The 18,181-nt window shown below is 28.2% G+C and overlaps 1 protein-coding gene across 1 annotated transcript in view; it reads left to right on the top strand.

Annotated features, from left to right (window-relative positions):
• LOC136980226 (G-patch domain and KOW motifs-containing protein-like) overlaps positions 1-15,892 on the top strand; it is a 66,242-nt gene extending 50,350 nt beyond the window's left edge. The window contains exons 7-10 of the mRNA XM_067276321.1: positions 3,295-3,400; positions 7,480-7,549; positions 12,274-12,359; positions 15,599-15,892. Coding sequence (XP_067132422.1) covers positions 3,295-3,400; positions 7,480-7,549; positions 12,274-12,359; positions 15,599-15,733 — 397 coding nt within the window. The 3' untranslated portion in view covers positions 15,734-15,892. The remainder of the gene's footprint in view (positions 1-3,294; positions 3,401-7,479; positions 7,550-12,273; positions 12,360-15,598) is intronic.
• The last annotated feature ends 2,289 nt before the right edge of the window (positions 15,893-18,181 follow it).

Here is an 18,181-nt window from a genome sequence, read left to right as displayed (position 1 = left end):
TTCACTGTTAACTCAATTATAATTAAAATTTTTAAAAACTGGGCAAATTTATGAAACAAAAATTAACAAAATTACTAAAAAATTAAAATAAATTTAAATTTGATTAATTTTTGTGTGAAACATCACTAAAACAATTTCTCTAGTTACGTTGCAAAAGAAAAAAGAGTTGCATTTAATTGAAAAATTTTAATTAAGGATTTAAAAAATGCAGGCAAAATTAAATAAATAAATAAAATTAAAATTAAAACAATGTTTTTAAAAACCATTTAAACATTGTTTTGAAATTTTCAAATTGTAAATCAAATTAATTTTTAAATTTACGTTATTTGTGTGTGGTGGTGATGGAACATTTTGCTTTTAATATATATTATATACAGAATACAAATTGCCACTCAAGTCAGTTGGATGGCAACCCTAATATCACCCTCTCTTGCTGAAATAGGGACAATTAGTACTGACCAGATGTAATCTCTCATCACTTTGACTACACAAAAGAAAAGTCCACTGTGATAGACATCACCTCATATATAGGCCATTGTTAATATCATAATTTAAAAAATTTTTAATCTTCGACTGAAACAAATAACTAATTTTCTCAGAAAATGTGGAAGAATCATTTTTAGAATCAAAAATCATGACAAGATTTTCTCAATTCCAATTCTGATACCCAGAAAATGTCCAATTTTTCTGATTCCTGATTCTGATTAATTGTTGCATCACTAACAATTAGACATATATTCATTGACAAAAAAAGTTGTGTGTCCAGATAGAATTGTCTGATTACTGAAAACTTATCTGTCTGATATATAGCTGTAGGCTATATAAATATTGATAATTAGAATTTTGACCTGATTGCATATCAGGTAATAGAGCCTTAAAATCATCTCAGTATGTTATAAAAAAAAAGCTTGCACAGATGCTCACTGTCCAGAAATTTCAATATATTTGTTTTCTGGAAGTCTTCAAATGTCAGTCATGCCTGTCCTAGACAGTGAAAGACATTAGCATAGTTGATAGAGTTTAAGAAAGGCTGGATGGTTGTTTTGCCAAATTGGCTTGCCAACTGGGGTGTTCTGACCATATTGTGTTGGAACAGTGGATATATGAATATATGAGACACACATACATGACCAGATAGTCTCGGGATACCCATACAAATTACCAAGAGAGATGATTGTCCGATTTTGTGACAAGCAAGAACAAGTGCAATGGTATCTTTGTTCATTACCCAGAGACATGTGGAAACCTTGCTATAGAACTGTCTCTCTTCCCATACCATTAACAGACAACTAGCAGAGACTAATTAGCTTACAGGGCAATCGCTATATATTGTCATTAGCATTTCAACATTATAGGCTTGTTTGCAGTGTTGTCATGGCAGTGTATCATCTTAAGCAATGAATCTTGGTTTTGTTTGGAACAGATGCACCATGTTAATGTGATGGATCATTGATGAGTTTGAATCCCATCTTACTGTTGAGTCACACACTTCCCCTATTGCTGGTATGTAAATCTGGAGAGCCTCTTGAATGACAGTCAGTCATCCTTACTGCTATGAAAAATATTGATAATATTACAGGTATGTATGGAAGTCCTGTGCTCCTAAGTGTTGCATTTCATAGCAGAGCTGCAAACAGCCATTTTCCAGCAAAATAATGTCTGGTTACACTGAAATATTTCTATTGCATTGCCACACTTCTTTGGTCTGTCTGGTTTCTAGATTTGTTGCCTATTGAGCATTTGTGGAAACAGATGGGACACCCATTTCAGCCATACAGAAATGTGAAGTAACTGGAGCAGTAGTTGTAACATTTATAGGTAAATCTCTTGCAGGATAGTGCACAGTTCCTGTTTGCTTCTTTGCTGAACTGTTTCTCCACATGTATCTAGGTGAAAGACTAAAGGTACTAAAGATTTGTTTAAATTTTATCATTGTTGCATAAGAAATTGTTCCTTTTCTAAGATATTGTAATCACTTATGACCATTATTATTTTATTCACACTAATAAAATTTCATTTGATTCCAGTGTTTCTTCCTTTAAGCATAACTTTTTAATCAGTGAGAATATATCAATTATTAACTTAAAATTATTAACTGCGACATTCGTCAATAAATTATTTAGGATAAAAGAATGCCTTCTGTTACTGAGTTCCTCAAAAATGGTACTATTGTTTTTTCCATATATAATCTCTGCTAAATTAAAGATGTATCTTATAAGATGGAAAATGTGGTAATCATTTTAGTGGTTTTTAAAATAATATAAATATATAAGATAAGAAATAACTTTTATTGATTAATTATATTCTCAAATATTCAAAATAACTACTTTGAAAAGATTTTGTGATTAACATTATAAAATTTTATATTATTTAAATTTATTTATATTAATAAGGAATTGGAATATGATTAATAATAAAAAGTATGAACAGAAACATTTCAATGTAAACTAATATAAATATTAAAAAATTATACTCATCTATTAAAGAAATATATACAGTGGAACCTCGCTTAACAAGCACCTCGCATAACAAGCAAAACAAATTGTAAGAAAAATGACTTGCTTAATGAACAATGTTTCACATAACGAGTGACGAGGAGAGCGAAAGTCCCCTCTATTATCTGTGATTATTTTTTTGTTTTCTGCAAATCGAATTTACATTCCAGGTTGGTTCATTCCACGCTAAAAGAAAAGATGATGTTTTACGCTCCTTAATAATGTATATTGTATAATTTTCTTTGAATAAACATTATACATGAAATATTTGAGTATTTTTTTCGGTATGGAACGCATTATCGTATTTTACATTAATTTCTATGGAAAAAATTGTTTCACTTAATGAGTGTTTCGCATTACGAATAAGATTCTGGAACGAATTATGCTCGTTAAGCGAGGTTCCACTGTAATTATATTTGATTGTTTGAAAAACAATTATAAATAGGCATTTTTTCAAGATTGCACTGATAATTAAATAATTATTTACAAGATATTTTAATTTTTTAGAATTAACTTTTTAAAATATTTGAATTCATCTGATGCTTATATTTATTTTTATGATTTTATTTTATTCTTGTAGTTTTACTTATCCATGTAAATATAATACAAACAAAAATATTTTATAGGCAATAGAAACTTTTTAAAAAGTTATACAGTTATACAGTATATTAATTTTAAGAGATAAATGAACCTCATCTGTAGTTTTTAAAATTGTATTGCAGAATGGTGATTCTTTCTGCAACAGTGTTTTTTACTTTGAAATTTTAATTTAATTAAATTTTTGAATTATTTACTATAGTTATAATGAAGAAAAGGAAATTCCAGCTGAATCATGGGTGATGCCTCTATTAAGAGTAAGATTTGTAGATAAAAACTTCAAAAATGGAAAATATTTTAACACTAAGGTAATATTTTACTTATAAATATCTTTAATTTTAAGGGGTGTTCAAATGAAAGTGATTTGCGGTGTGTATCCATGAGATGCGTAGGGACAGAAATGAGACAGATACATAGATAGAAAAAACAATATTTAATGAGTGAAATGCATACAAAGTTTATTGAAAGAAATCACCCATGGTATTTAGGCAGGCGTCCCATTGCTTAGGAAGGTTACGAATTCCGTCCACTAGGTACCTATTGGCAACAAACTTTTCGATACTTCAAAATGTTGGTGACAATATTGTAAACAGTACCGATGGAAACGTTTAACTCATTTGCGACGTCACAAATGTTTCGACGTCATTTCCCTTGATTGCAGTGCCAATGTCTGCAATCAGCTTCTCTGTCACAACTTTGTGCGCCTGACCGGGCCGCGGCAAATCCCTTGTCTCGTGTTGACCATCGCTAAACATTCTCGCCCACCTCGTCACCGTGGGCTTCGACACACATGTGTCACTGTACACAGCCAGCATTCTGCGATGAATATCCACTGGCTTACACCCTTCCAGTGTTAAAAACTTAATTACAGCTCGCTGATCCATTTTGGACACAGTTGCATCCACATCAGCCATTTTTAAATGAATGCCACGTCCTTATGAATGAAGTTATCACAAATCTGGTTGCGCACGCGCATGCGTGGTACATTGCATTTGTTTCACGAAAGTAGATTGAAAACTGTTCGCACACGATGCTTCGAATCACTTTCATTTGAACACGCCTCGTATATTATACAACCATATCCTAGTATCTAAATCGTTGTAGCCAAACTTCCTCTACAATAAATAACATTATTTAGTACCCAATTCTATATTTTAATCAAATAGTTTTTATAATATAAATTTATTCAAAATTTGAAAATGACACTGACAGAAGTGAAAAGTAGGGAGTGACTCTGTTTCTACTCTGTTTTCATTTGTTTCAGTAGCATTGTCTGTGCACTAGTGCAGTTTAATGATTTCTATCATAAAATTTTAATAAATCTTAACAAGCTTTTAGAAGCTTTTTCTTAACAGTTCAATACAATAAATTTGCTACTTTATTTATTTTCATTACTATCTATTGCATATTAAAGAAAACACACTATATCCAATTCATAATAGGGTGTATTATACAAACTTGTTATGTTACTGCTTATAAACATGTTTATTAACAAACTCATTAAATGTTTGTGAATAAATTAATTGGAGTTTGTAATATTTAATATCATGCTAAGATCATGGATTGATAGGTAACTAGGTGTTTTTCAGTGTTTTGTGGATGTGGAAGTGAGGAAAGTGGATCAGGGATAAGTTAGAATTTTTTTCTTTAGAAATAATGAAAATACTTTTCAATATTTAAATTATTTTTGGGATTGAATTAGATTTTTGATAACAGGATATGTATATTTATTTATTTATTTATTCACTTTACGTTGCATTTTATGTTTTAATGAAACTTATATATTTGTTTGATCAGTTTCATAAAAATAATCAAAATAGTTGCTTTGCTATATGTTAAATTTGGATGTTAATCACAATAAATAAATAAACTTCTTATTTATAAAACAAAATGCCATAATATGATGATGATGCAAATTCTTTATTTTACTACCTTCTAGTAGATGGTAGTAAAATAAAGAATTATGTCATGAGAAATTCACCAAAGATCATTGAAAGACAGCTTTTTAAAGACAAATAAACTTTATAAATTTGCTTTCTAAGGAGCACTATAAATTCTGAGCAATTTCTGATTAATCTAAAGAAGCCAAATTATTAGTACTAGTAATAATAAAGAATTTTTATTTTTGCTTATTAATTTAGTTTTCACGATTGAAAAAAATTGTTAAAAGAAAGGAAAATTTACTTGTGAGCACTATCATAGCCTCTTTGTTCCTAGATTTATTATATCGTCTTTAGACACAAGATCAGCCTTAGAACATCAATTTATTTTCCAAAAATGTATGCATTTCAGACCTACTGTCCCTCATCAGCTGCTTTACAACTATTTTAATTATAACATATGTAAGTTAGGCTGTATTAACATTATAAATTTAGGTCATGATATAACTTACATCTTCACAAAATTGATACATCTACAACTTTAAAATGTACAAATAGAACATCAACGTTTGGCAAATTTCCTTTTACACATTCAACCATTAGGTATTTACTATAATATTAACAAAGTGTTAACAATTTGAATACCCAAATAACAAAAAATATAGGAATTATAAACTTACATTAAACATGCTAAAACAATGTTTAGAGCATTGTGAATAAAACAATACTTAATGCTACAAGTTGGTCAACTGTTATAACTATTACAAATAAAAGACAGCATTAAAATAATATGATACACTGTACATTAAATAACCTATCATTAACACTGCTACAACCAGTTTAGTGCCACCGCCCTCTTTTTTTCTTCATATTTATACACACCCCCTCCCCTGCATCTTCTCTTGTCAGATACACATACCATGATTCATGCACTTTTTGGCCAGAATTATTATTCATAATTTTTTTAAATTATTTCTAAATGCTCATACCATCTTCTTTTATATGTATTTGATTCTTTCTTAACTATCATAATTGTTTCTTTTATTATTTGACACCTTCTTTATTACAGTGGATTGCTATAGCTAAATTATTATTATTATTATTATTATTATTATTATTATTATTATTATTATTATTATTATTAATGGCAGATATATATATGTTCTTTGGAACAGACTTTTAATTCTTTCCTCTTTCTCCTATGTAAATTTAAGTATATTACAACTGCATTCTAATTTATATATAACATTTCTTTGATCCCATATGTTTGACTTACTGTTATGTACATTTATTTCTCTTGTTAAACTATTATTTTGTTCTGGTATCTAAATTATACCATATTTGTTTTATTTATTTTTAATTATTTCAAAAATATTTATTTCATATTTAATTTTAAAAAATTTATAAGGTGTGTTATCTGTTGGTTGTTTTTGTGTATTTTCTTTTCTGTTATTAATCCAATTAGTGATCATGCATTTGCTATAATCATTTATTAAATACATTTTGTAATATCTTGAATTTCAGTGATTTTATCTATTTTATTTGTGGTTCTTTGTATGATTTTATCTATGTACATATAAAAAACATTCTTCTTTATATATCTAGGTACCTCAGAAGTAAAATGCATAATGCAAATCCAAACTGTCAATTTTACATGATTTTTTATATTTTTTAAAAATTATTTTGCCTTTTAAGTCTAATAACTAAAACATCTAAGAATGGTAATTGATAATTGCTTTCTGGTTCCAGATCAAATTTGATGTCTACAACTGTTTGATTTACTTGCTTTTAAGACCTGATTTGCCTGTATTATATTATCATATACCAAAAACAATCATCAATGTAACGATACAGATCAATTATTCCTTTGATGTTAACAACAGCTTGGTCTATATTGGACATACTTAATTCCACAAGAATTGGTCTTATTATTAACCCCATTGGAATACCATCATTTTGACTATAAAATTTATCATTACTTATAAAGTAATTATTCTTTAATATTAAAAACACCATATCATTAATCCATTTGTTGACAGTTTTTGTTTTTCAGTGTGTCCAGAATTCTATTATATTTGATGGAAAATTAGCTAAATGTATGCTAATGATCTTTAGAAAATATTTTGGAAAATTTCATTGGTTGTATGTCAATTTTGAACAATTTTACAAAAAAGCCAGAAGGAAGTCTGAGACCTTATAAAAAATTTAATTTCTTATGTTGATTTGATTTTTTTAACAGTAACTTCTCTTCATGGGAAGTTTTCATTGGAAATCTTGTTGTTTCTTTAACTTCACTCACTTGTCAGAAGAAAACTGACATACAAACTTATAGCACAGACCTGATTTTTTATTACTCACATTAATGCAGTTTTTGAAATAATTTTTATAATTCAATTTTGTATGATTTTAAAAATGAAAATTCTTGTATTTATTATATGTTTTTTTAATATTTCAGTTTTAATAATAATTCTTAATTATTCTTAAGTATAACTTCATATTTTATTTAGATGGTCATTGAAGATTTATTAACACCTACATCTTGTGTATGCAAAACTGAGAATGGAAATGTTTTGGAAGGTGAGAGTAATTTGCAAATAATAAATAATCACTAGATTTTATAAATATAAGTAAAATTAGGTGTAAGAATATCTAAAATTTTTTTAAACTAAATGAACCATTATAAAAATTAAAAAGTAATATATAATAATAAAAATAAAATATCAGATCATAACAATATAAATAACAGTAATACCAACATAACATTGATTTTATATAAAGTTATAAAATTGTTGGACTGCAATTTGAAAAAATTGTAAATCTATAAATTCCCACTGTCATTTGTCTGTCTTTCCTTAATCTTGAGAACAGAGTTAGGTAGATGAAAGATGAGACTAGATATGGAAACCTTAGGGGTGGGAAGCCCCAATTAACTATATATGAACTTCTGATGCAAACCAGAAGTCACATTATTTCAATTCAAAAATTTCCCCAAAAGGTGTTAGACAGATGACTGCCACGACTCCATTGTTAAAGGAAAATTATGATGTATAGGGCAAGCCACTACTAATTTGAAGGTAGAAAGCATATATTTTAAATTAAATAAATTAAAAATATGATTAAAAATTGCAGCCTAGCATTGTGGCAATGTCATAATAAATAATTGCACATTTTATTTGAAACATTTTTGAGATAATGTTTAGTTCTTAGCAATACAATACACATTTCTTCTGAATTCTGAAGAATATATCATTTTATAATATAATAGCAAAAATTGAAAACCTATCATTTATATTAAAAAAATTTCTTTAAACCAACGATGTATAATGCATTGTATTTTAAATTATATGTGGAATTCATAAACATATTTTAACACATTAATAGCTTTACTCGTATATACATGTCAAGTTAGGATAACAGACATAATTGCTCGTTTTCCCATAGGGCAGCATGTATATTATGATAACTGATAATCCTACAGGCATCATACTTGATATATCGATAATTTTTTATTAAGTGCGATAAAATATATTAATTTAATAGCATGAGGAACGGGTGACTCGTGCAGCCCTAGTTTAGTTAAAGCTTATTTTTGGGCGGTACAAGTCACACATGTCTTGTGCCTGCAATCTGGGGTTTTAGTGCAAACACATTATTTCTATTGTTCCTGCATTCTTGAAAGTTCTTTGTTCACATAAGTCTTAGTGAATCAGCTAATTTGTCTTACACTAGTGTTATTACTACATATATTTTGTGAGGTAAGTTATTTTGTTTAAAATAGGACTTGGGCTAACTTTATTTTTCATTGGATAAATGAATTTTTTAATAATAAGTATCATCTTATACAAATAGAATGTCTAGCTGTCAAAACATTTTGTTGGATAACTTAGTCAGTCAGTATATGTATGACCAACGAATCCAGAATATCTGACAATGAGTTAGATTATTCAAACTATATAGCATTTTTGGATTAATCAGAATTGTTTTGTAGATCAGAAACCAAAGGTGAAGGGACTCCTGATGCTTCTGATGATAACTCAGGTGCTAGTGATGATGCGAATGACAGTAATTATTCTAACATTCAGCAGTCTACTACTACTGTTTGGCAACCAATTGGCTCGACAGCTCATAACGTCCAAGGAAATCAAAAGTTGAACCTTTGTAACACTAATCTGGATGATCCACGAAATTTATCAAAAATTTGTCAGTGATGATATTTAGATATAATGACTAATGAGACCAATAGATATGCTCGTCAATATTTAGCAAGCAAGATTTTGACATCAAAATCGCATGTGAAAAAGTAGTTCCCTACAACCAATGAATAGAGTCAAAGTTCTTGGCCATCATGACATGCATGGGTCTTTCTCTCTTGCTCAATATCAGACTTATTGGTCCAAAGACCCTTTCTATGAGAACTGCCTCATAAAATCAGTAATGCCTCAAGGTCAATTCAAAATTTTACTGATAATATTTCTCTTGACCACAGTGACCGTCTGTACAAAGTTAGAGAAATTCTCACCAAATTATCTGGCAATTTCAAGGATGCTTATTACTCCAGGAGCACAGATTGTCATTGATGAAACAATGATTCCTTGGCGAGGTTGACTTCTGTTTTGACAGTACATTCCTGGAAAATCACATAAGTATGACATCAAAGTCTACAAGTTGTGCACACCAGATGGGTACACTTCTTTTAGCCAGGTCTACATGGAGAAACAGATGTCAAATTCTGGAGTTTTACATAGCCATGATGTCTGAATGCAACTGTGCAGTGGTCTGTGATTCAGGTGGATCTCTTTACACTGACAGTTTTTACACAAGTGTAGATTTAGCTTATGAGTTAATGGCAAAAAATACAAGACTGTGTGGAATCCTTAGAAAAACAGGCAAGGTTCTCAAAAAGATTTGGTACAAAAATGACTAAAAAGGTGAAGTTTGTGGTTTAGAAAATAATCAAGGAATTCGAATAATAAAATGGAAAACTGGGAAAAAAATAAAAAATTCCAAGAGCCTGTGATGAAACCACAATATATCATTGACTATAGTTATGACAAAAAAGGAGTAGATCTGTCAGATCAAATGCATCCTACTACACCCTGCTCCAAAGAGGTATCAAGTGGTACAGAAAGCTAATGGTACTTATTTACTTGGCATTTCCATGGTCAATGCTTACTGTATCTATTCCCAGTACCATAGTCCAGAACAAAAACATCTGTCAATGATGAGTTCCGTGAAGTAGTGGCAAAAAAAATACTTGGTGAAACTGTACAGACAAAACTGATGACATTTTTTTGCAAAATGCAGCATTCATATTTTGCAAGAAAAGTATGTCGCTGTTGCCAAGGTTGCTATGCAGGAGCACATAAAAACACTACCAGCCAAAAGGCAGACAGTACCACAAAACAAGTGACTACATTTTGTAATGATTGTCTTAGGCAGCCAACACTTTGCATAGCTTGTTTCAACAGAAAACATCATTTTCCATGAGATTCAACATAATTACATTTTTATGTAAAACTGTTTCAAAAACTGTTATGTATTATCATTTCAATAAATGTAGGTTTTTATTATATATTATTTTATTATATCTTTAGCTCAGTGTTTAGAAAATATGAATTGTAAAGTGTGTTTTACTATGAAACATTGAATTATAACTCAATAAAATTAATATTAAAACATGAAAATTAGTACACAGCCTTTAAATTTCTTAGTTTTTTTATTTTTGCATTCTATTTGCAATGATAACTTTTGTAATTGCATGCTAAAAGTTCTTATGTTACAAAATTAAAACGTCAGTTTTGACTCCCCTATGAATCACATTTTTGTTGGACTACAGTAGAGGAATATATATTAATAGTGTCTTATATTTAATATATTAATGATTTTGTCTTATGTCCAATCACTAGCCGTATAGAATTCATTAATGAATTGATGTCACACGAGTCACCTGTGCCTCATACAGCCCTGTATTGAAATAGACAACGAGTCACCCGTGACTTGTAATGCCCAGCAGCTGCCTAAAAGTCTATCTACTGATGCTGTTAACATGTTAATATTCTTGTTTCTCATATATTTCATTAACTTACTAGATTGGATTTTCTCTTCTGTCTTAACTTTCTCAATTCATATTCCATCTTCCAGATAATTCTGTTGTATCATGATTCATTAGATTATATTGTATATCTACAGCAAAAATAAATAATTGTTTCATAACCTTCAGGCTTGCTGATTCTTTTCTCAATGATACCTGTACATCTTTTACAAACTTATTAAGAATTTTTCATAAGACAGTCTTATTCTTTAATATTCTTGCTTTTGAATGTTTTAAGTTGAGCATACATAATTTCTCTTTTCTTTATTATCCTTAACCTTAAATTCTACTTCATATTTCCCAGTGAAAAATCCAGAAAAATATATCCTTTTTTATTTCTTTCTTTTTGTAAGTAGATTGCAAAATTGCAGAAAATGATAGTTTTAAAAATGAATAAATAGTTGGAAATCAAATTTTATAATGTAACCACCTGTAATAGAATAAGATAATCCAATTAGCTTCTATTTTTTGATTAGGTTAGGTTTTTTTTGTTCTAGGATCCATTTACTATAATTCAGCAAATATCATAAGTAATCAAATAAATGGAGTTCAGTATTGGAATAATATGAAAAATATTATAAATTATAAAAATAAAACCTAAATACAATACATTCAAAGCATGCATTATAATTTTTGGATCTCCTTTAATTAGTGAGATGATTGGAATTGTTTCTTGAAACGTGTCTAATATTAATTTTTTTATCCTATTTGTACTTTTATAAATGATTTAGAAGAATTATCAATTTCATTTTTTTGTTTTTATTATTTTTACAATTAAAAGTGAGTCACATTTAAATAACAAGGAAATTAATTTCCTACTAAGTGTCTATTACCAATGCATTACAAATTTATACCATCTTAGTAATTTAACTGCTGTTATTATAACTAGGTTTACCATCTTACATATATAGTTCAAAGCTTTTGTTTTTCCCCTCTTACATCATTAAAAGAATAGAAAAAAAATTTGTATTTTTTTAATTCTTACAAATTACATAATGAATTAATGATTGTTTTAATATATATTTCATAAAATTAATAATACACAAAATAATTGAGTCTGTAAAATGTAGATTTATAGAATATTATATTTCAATGATTGAATGAGCTAATGAACATACATTAATTATACATCTCAAAGAGTTTACTTTATATCTTTTTGTGTACAGTTATTTTTAAATATTAGTTTCAATTGGGTTTATTTTTATTTCAGATGTACATTACTCAATGTTGGAAACAGTGGTACCAAGATCAGAAAATAGTTATGTTATGATAGTACAAGGCAGGCATAAAGGACAGGTAAAATTTATTAATGTATTACTATAATAATAATATATAAAACATTAAATTATTTGTTTAATGTTTTTACTCTTACTCTTGCTCTTTTGGGCAGAAAGAGTAAGAGAAAGAATTTTTATTTTTTTGGCCTTTGGGCAGAAAGAGTAAAAACATCAGTACCTTTTTATCAAGTCCATCAGGAACACAATGCAACTGTATGGTGGTGAAGACAGCCTGGTATATCTGGGATAGACTATTCCAAGGAATTTCTGTGCTTTTTTCATACTAAATTTGATAGAAAATGAATGTAATATAATTATAGATAGAAAGTGTGTTCAAAATTTATTCCTGTTTATTATAATGCATTAAATTGTTTAATTATAGCAGGCTAATTAGAAATAAAGTGGAACATCAAAATTCCAGGTTTGGTTGTTGAAAAATGGATTTTTTTCTCTTTCAATGGTAACTTAGTTGATGGTCTTTCAGCTTGTATTCTTTTAGCCTTGCATTGTTGATGTGCTAACATTCAGTCAAAATTCTTAATGTTTTAATCTCACTAAATCTACTCTGTAAGTAATAATCTCAAAATTAAGATTATGATTATTATATTTGTTTGTTTAAATATAGTAATTCTGTTAATTACTTGTATATTTTAAATATTTGTAAGTATTCCTACATTCTTTGTGAAATACTAGTTTGAATACCTAAACTTGAATTTCTCTGTAGTTTATAGTTCTTAATATGCTAAATTACACACATATTTGTATGTACATCCAGATGGGTTTGAGCCCAATTAGTCCAGATTTTTGATGCTTCACTGTACAATGCCAGATATATTGAAAAAAAAATACACTATATACTGTATAAATAATCACAATTTGAACAGCATTACAATATAGACATGAAATGTTAAGTTGCTTCAAGCTTAAGGCTGATATGGTATATGGTATATAGCAATATTATGGAACATATGAGATACTTGATAAAATCAGTCATTTGACTCTCATTTTAATATTACCATTTCATATATTGAATACAAACCAAAATATTAGAAGAATGCATTAAGGAGTAAAGAAAAGATAGAATGGAGAGGAAAATATATGATAATCATCCTTTGCAAATTTTCAATGAATAATTGATTGAGATTGATTTTGTATATTAGAGAAGTAAGAAATCCATACTATGTTAAATATTCAGATTTACTGTATGTGAAATACCCAGAAAAGGCATAAAAAAGAGAAAAATATTATTTGGCGCACAGAAATTTATATTAAATCTCAAAAAAAAATATTAATTTTTAAACTGGTCTTAGAACTGACTATAGTTTTTTTTATATTCCAATGTTTATTTGTTTAATTAATATTTTACTGATTATAAAAATGAATATATTTTAATTAGTTTTTACACACAAAAAAGATCAGATTGAAACAAAATTTCAGAAATATTTTAATGAAATATTTAGTCATATTCTCTTAAATGTAAATTTCTAATGACAAAAAATGTTAATAAAGTTTTGTTACAGAAATTTTGAGTTTTTAAATAATCAAATTATGATTTTCGTTTTAATTCTGATATATGGACAAGACAATCTTTTGTTTATCTTGTCCATATATCAGACTTATGAAAAATATAGGAAGAAAGTACCTGTATTTTCTAGACTTTCTGTAATTCTTAACTTATTTCATATAGCAAATTTTGGTTTATGATACTAGAAATGATCTTTTAAATTATTTATAGGAAATTAATGTTAGTGTTTTGTAAATTAAAGACCATACTTCCTCTTTTGTTACTTCAGAAAGAGAAAATTTCAGATTTCATTCTGGTTCCAAGAGTTTATTAAAACTCTTGGAACCAGAATGAAATCTGAAAATCTTCAAAATGAAGTTGTGTCTGTGATCAAATAAGGCTTATGGGGCACCATCTACACGTTCTGATTCCAGGATTTTTAATAAGAACCAGAATGAGTGGTGTTGCTGGATGAGTTTTCATTATATTACAGGAACAGTTTCATTTTAATCTTTCGGTCACAAAAGAATGATTTCCTTCAATCTCAGGAAGACTAATTGTCATCTTTAAAAAATATTTCCTTAACTATTCTTTATTATATTTTTATTGCATGCTATTAGCTGTTAATTGTCTGCAACATTATATTCTCAACTCATTCACTAAACATTACTCTTTTGCACAGGACATGGCTATTTTGTTCAAAAGCATAATGTTTCATTACTGTATATGATACTCATGTGTTGTTTAATTACATATTATAAAACATAAATCACAGTGTTATAAACCATTATTGGAAAAATTATTGTATATTGTATTACGGAACAATTGTCTGATTTGTTGTGTAAAAAATAAAATGAAGAGAGATCATATAACTTTATTTGCAATGAACTGTCAAAGAAAATAATCTAAATATGACAAAGGAGGGAGTTATCTAGTTCCCAATTTTTGTTATATGTACTGAGAGTCTATTTTTGTTTTGGCATTTAGTTTGGAATCAGTTAAATTAACTTTAATTCCCAAATTTGGAAGTTGTGCACTTAGTTTTTTGGTTTAATTAATTTAATGTTTATTTTATGCATTACAGGAATTGAATGATAGATAACTAAGATATTCTATTTTGAGAAATTAGTTTGAGTTTGTTGGTAAACTAATAAATTTATAATACTGTTTTACATAGATTACTAAATTTAGAAAGTCTTTGCTTTTAAACAGATTATTTCTTTGGATTTCCTTGTTGTTGAATATGTATTGCTAGGATTATTTTTTTAATCCATTAGACATTTTAAGAGAGATCTAAACCACGAGGTTTATCTCGTTGTAATGCATTGAATTTACTTCATATGTTGAAATAACAATGTGGTGGTCTCATTCTTCAGGACCTAAAAAGTTTCAATAGTTTTCATTATATAATAATTTTATAATTATGTCAAATCATTGTTACGGTTAGAAATTTCATCTGCTAAAATTTAAAATAATAATAAAAATGAAATCTTTTTTAAACATTCAAATAATAAGTCATAAAAAAATTGTGAATGAGAATATCTTTTAAATAAATGTCTTTAATATGGCAATTAAAATAAATAACAGTTTATTGTAGATATTTTATATCAAACCAATTTCTAAGTTAGCTTTTTTAAGTTATTTTTTTCAAATGAAAAAGTAAATAATTACATTTTTTTAAACTGAAAATTTTATTAAGAGTTTATTATTATTTAATTTCAATTGTGAAATAATTTTGTTGTTTTTTTCCATAGGTTGGTGTCATATTGAAACGAGATAAACCAAATTGTGTCGCGACTGTACAATTACTTAGTGATAGAGAGACTGTAGTGAAATTAAATTACGACAACATCTGTGAATATCTCGGCGACGTGTCTCGTTTTGACTGAATAGAAATGCCACACAAAAACTGTAAGATATTATCTAGATGCTATCAATGTTTATATAAATATATATATATTGTGCTTGTGAAAATCATCATATGAAAAAAATATTAAGACTTTGTAACACTTTTAATAATGGCTCACCATTAAAATTGTCATTGTTTACATCTATTTGTAATTATTTGCTCTAGTTACATGCATATTACATTAAATCTTGTAAACATGATTGTTTATGTAAATATCATCTATAATTATTAATATCTCTGTAAATATCTGAAGTTGAAGTGTAATTCAGTATTTTCTTATAAAAATATTTTTATAAAGAAATATATGCAAAGAATTATTTAAAGATTTTAGTCAAGATAACAGTTTTCAATAAAAATTATTCCAGTCTATTTAAGTCCGCCTGTGTGATAATTTATACTGAACTAAATTTGTTTTATTATGTTGTTATATAAAAATTGATTTCTAATGATTTTTAAATGCTAAATAAATAAATTTAAAATATTCCATGTGGAATAAATTTTTGAAAACAAATTATTTTGATTTGGAAAAGAACGTCTCATTAAAACTATAGTTTTTCTACTTTTATTTTTAGTACAATAAAACAAACTTTCCTAATCTTAACAGTTAAATATATAACTTTTTAATTTGATTAATGTACAGTTAATTTTAAGACTAACTTTACCTTAATATGCATTCTTCCACAAACTAAAACAGTATAAGTAATTTATAGTTTGGTGACTAACATTAATGCTGTATTAATCTTAAATAAATAAATAAGCACATTTTGAACAGTAGAGCTCATCTACATATGAATTGAAACAATATGCTTTTTTATTTCAGTTTTAAAATTTTAAATTTCAGGTATCCCAACGGGCTTTAATCGCTGGTGATAGTGAGATAATAGTGAAGAAAAACAGAATCAATAAATACAGTAAAAGAATCAAACTATCATTAGCTATTTTAATATATGCTAACCCGATAATGAATTTTATAATAATAAAAAATATACAAATGTCCAAATTTTATGCGTGCCCACCTGTGGACTAGTGGATGAAACCTGGTGGTTGGTCGCGGGTTCAGCCACGTGGAATTTTTCGGATTTACTTTACTTGCCGAGCAGCTAAATAGGGGTCATCTTCCCATAAAAATCCTCTTGGCAGATCGCCCATGTTATTCCGTCAGTCTTACAATCCTTTAATTGAACGGGTTTTACGGGGAATTACAATCTAATCCAATATATTTGTTTTTACGTATTTCGTCTGATTATGCTTATTGTCAACATAAAAGAAAATTGTTTTTCTGTTGTTTAATTAAAAATAATTATTATGGCCTATTAGGAAAATAGTAGGAACATGTTTATATTAAAGTGTGTATATATATATATATATATATACAGTCAAACCTGTTTTTATGCGCTCTTTTTATGTGCGATTTTTATTTGTGCGATTTTTTTAATGCGAAATTTTAATTTGTGCGGTATAGTTGGCGACTAGTCTCGTGCGATTCGTCATGTCTTACGTTGACTTATTATAGCTAAATAAACTTATTATAGCATAAATGCACTTATTACAGTAATATTATTGCATGAATATGCGAAAAATGAAATAATTTACTTTTTAAGTCAACAAAACACCACCTGGACAAAAATATGTAAAACAGACGATAGACCAGACGATGCAGTCAAGTGCTGACATCTGTTGTCAATAAATTCTATTTCGTACGGTTTTGAGTTATTTTCTATGTGAGACTTTTTTTATGCGGTCCCTGTTGACCGCATAAAAAAATATTTTTAAATTGTGTCGCGAAAACTATTATTTACAGCCATTCGTGAAGTTTCGTGAGATTTTCTTTTATGCGTTTTTTTTAATGCGGTCCCTATCCCCCGCATAAATAACAGGTTTGACTGTATATATAATATGACGTTTATACCGTTTGCATTATTTGCCGTTAGGATGACCAGATGACTAGGCTAGGCTCTGGTGGACCCAGGATCGAATCCTGGCGAACCACCCAAAAACTAAGCGTTCTGTCTCGGATACGTCGGGCCCCATTCGTCACCAATGCCCTATCGCAATGGGGTAGACTGGTTAGTCTACTCCATTGCGGGCCTGCCAAACCTACAATGGATATGGAAAAAAGGCCCTCTCATTTTCCATGGAGTGGAAAGTAAAATAGTTATAGTCTATCTATGGAAAGAATCAATTTATACATTACCTGAAAATTGTGTGTGGCCGGCATTTGTTACGAGATTTTATTTTTAAAGACTTTTTATATTACTAATTATTATAAAATGGCAAAAAGCATAATTTTGATGAAAAGATGAGCTTTATAAAATGAAATATAAACGCTAATAACAAGTGAAATCATTAAGTCCGACCATTCAAGATACGAAACGTGACTCTCCACCTATTTCCTCACTCCCTCGACATTTAATTAATGACCAAAATT

Source organism: Centruroides vittatus, unplaced genomic scaffold, assembly GCF_030686945.1.
Source record: "Centruroides vittatus isolate TY-2023 unplaced genomic scaffold, ASM3068694v2 contig_680, whole genome shotgun sequence".
NCBI classification, from domain to species: domain Eukaryota; kingdom Metazoa; phylum Arthropoda; class Arachnida; order Scorpiones; family Buthidae; genus Centruroides; species Centruroides vittatus.
Note: the sequence above shows the minus strand (reverse complement) of the source record. Positions and strands in the feature narration are given on the sequence as shown.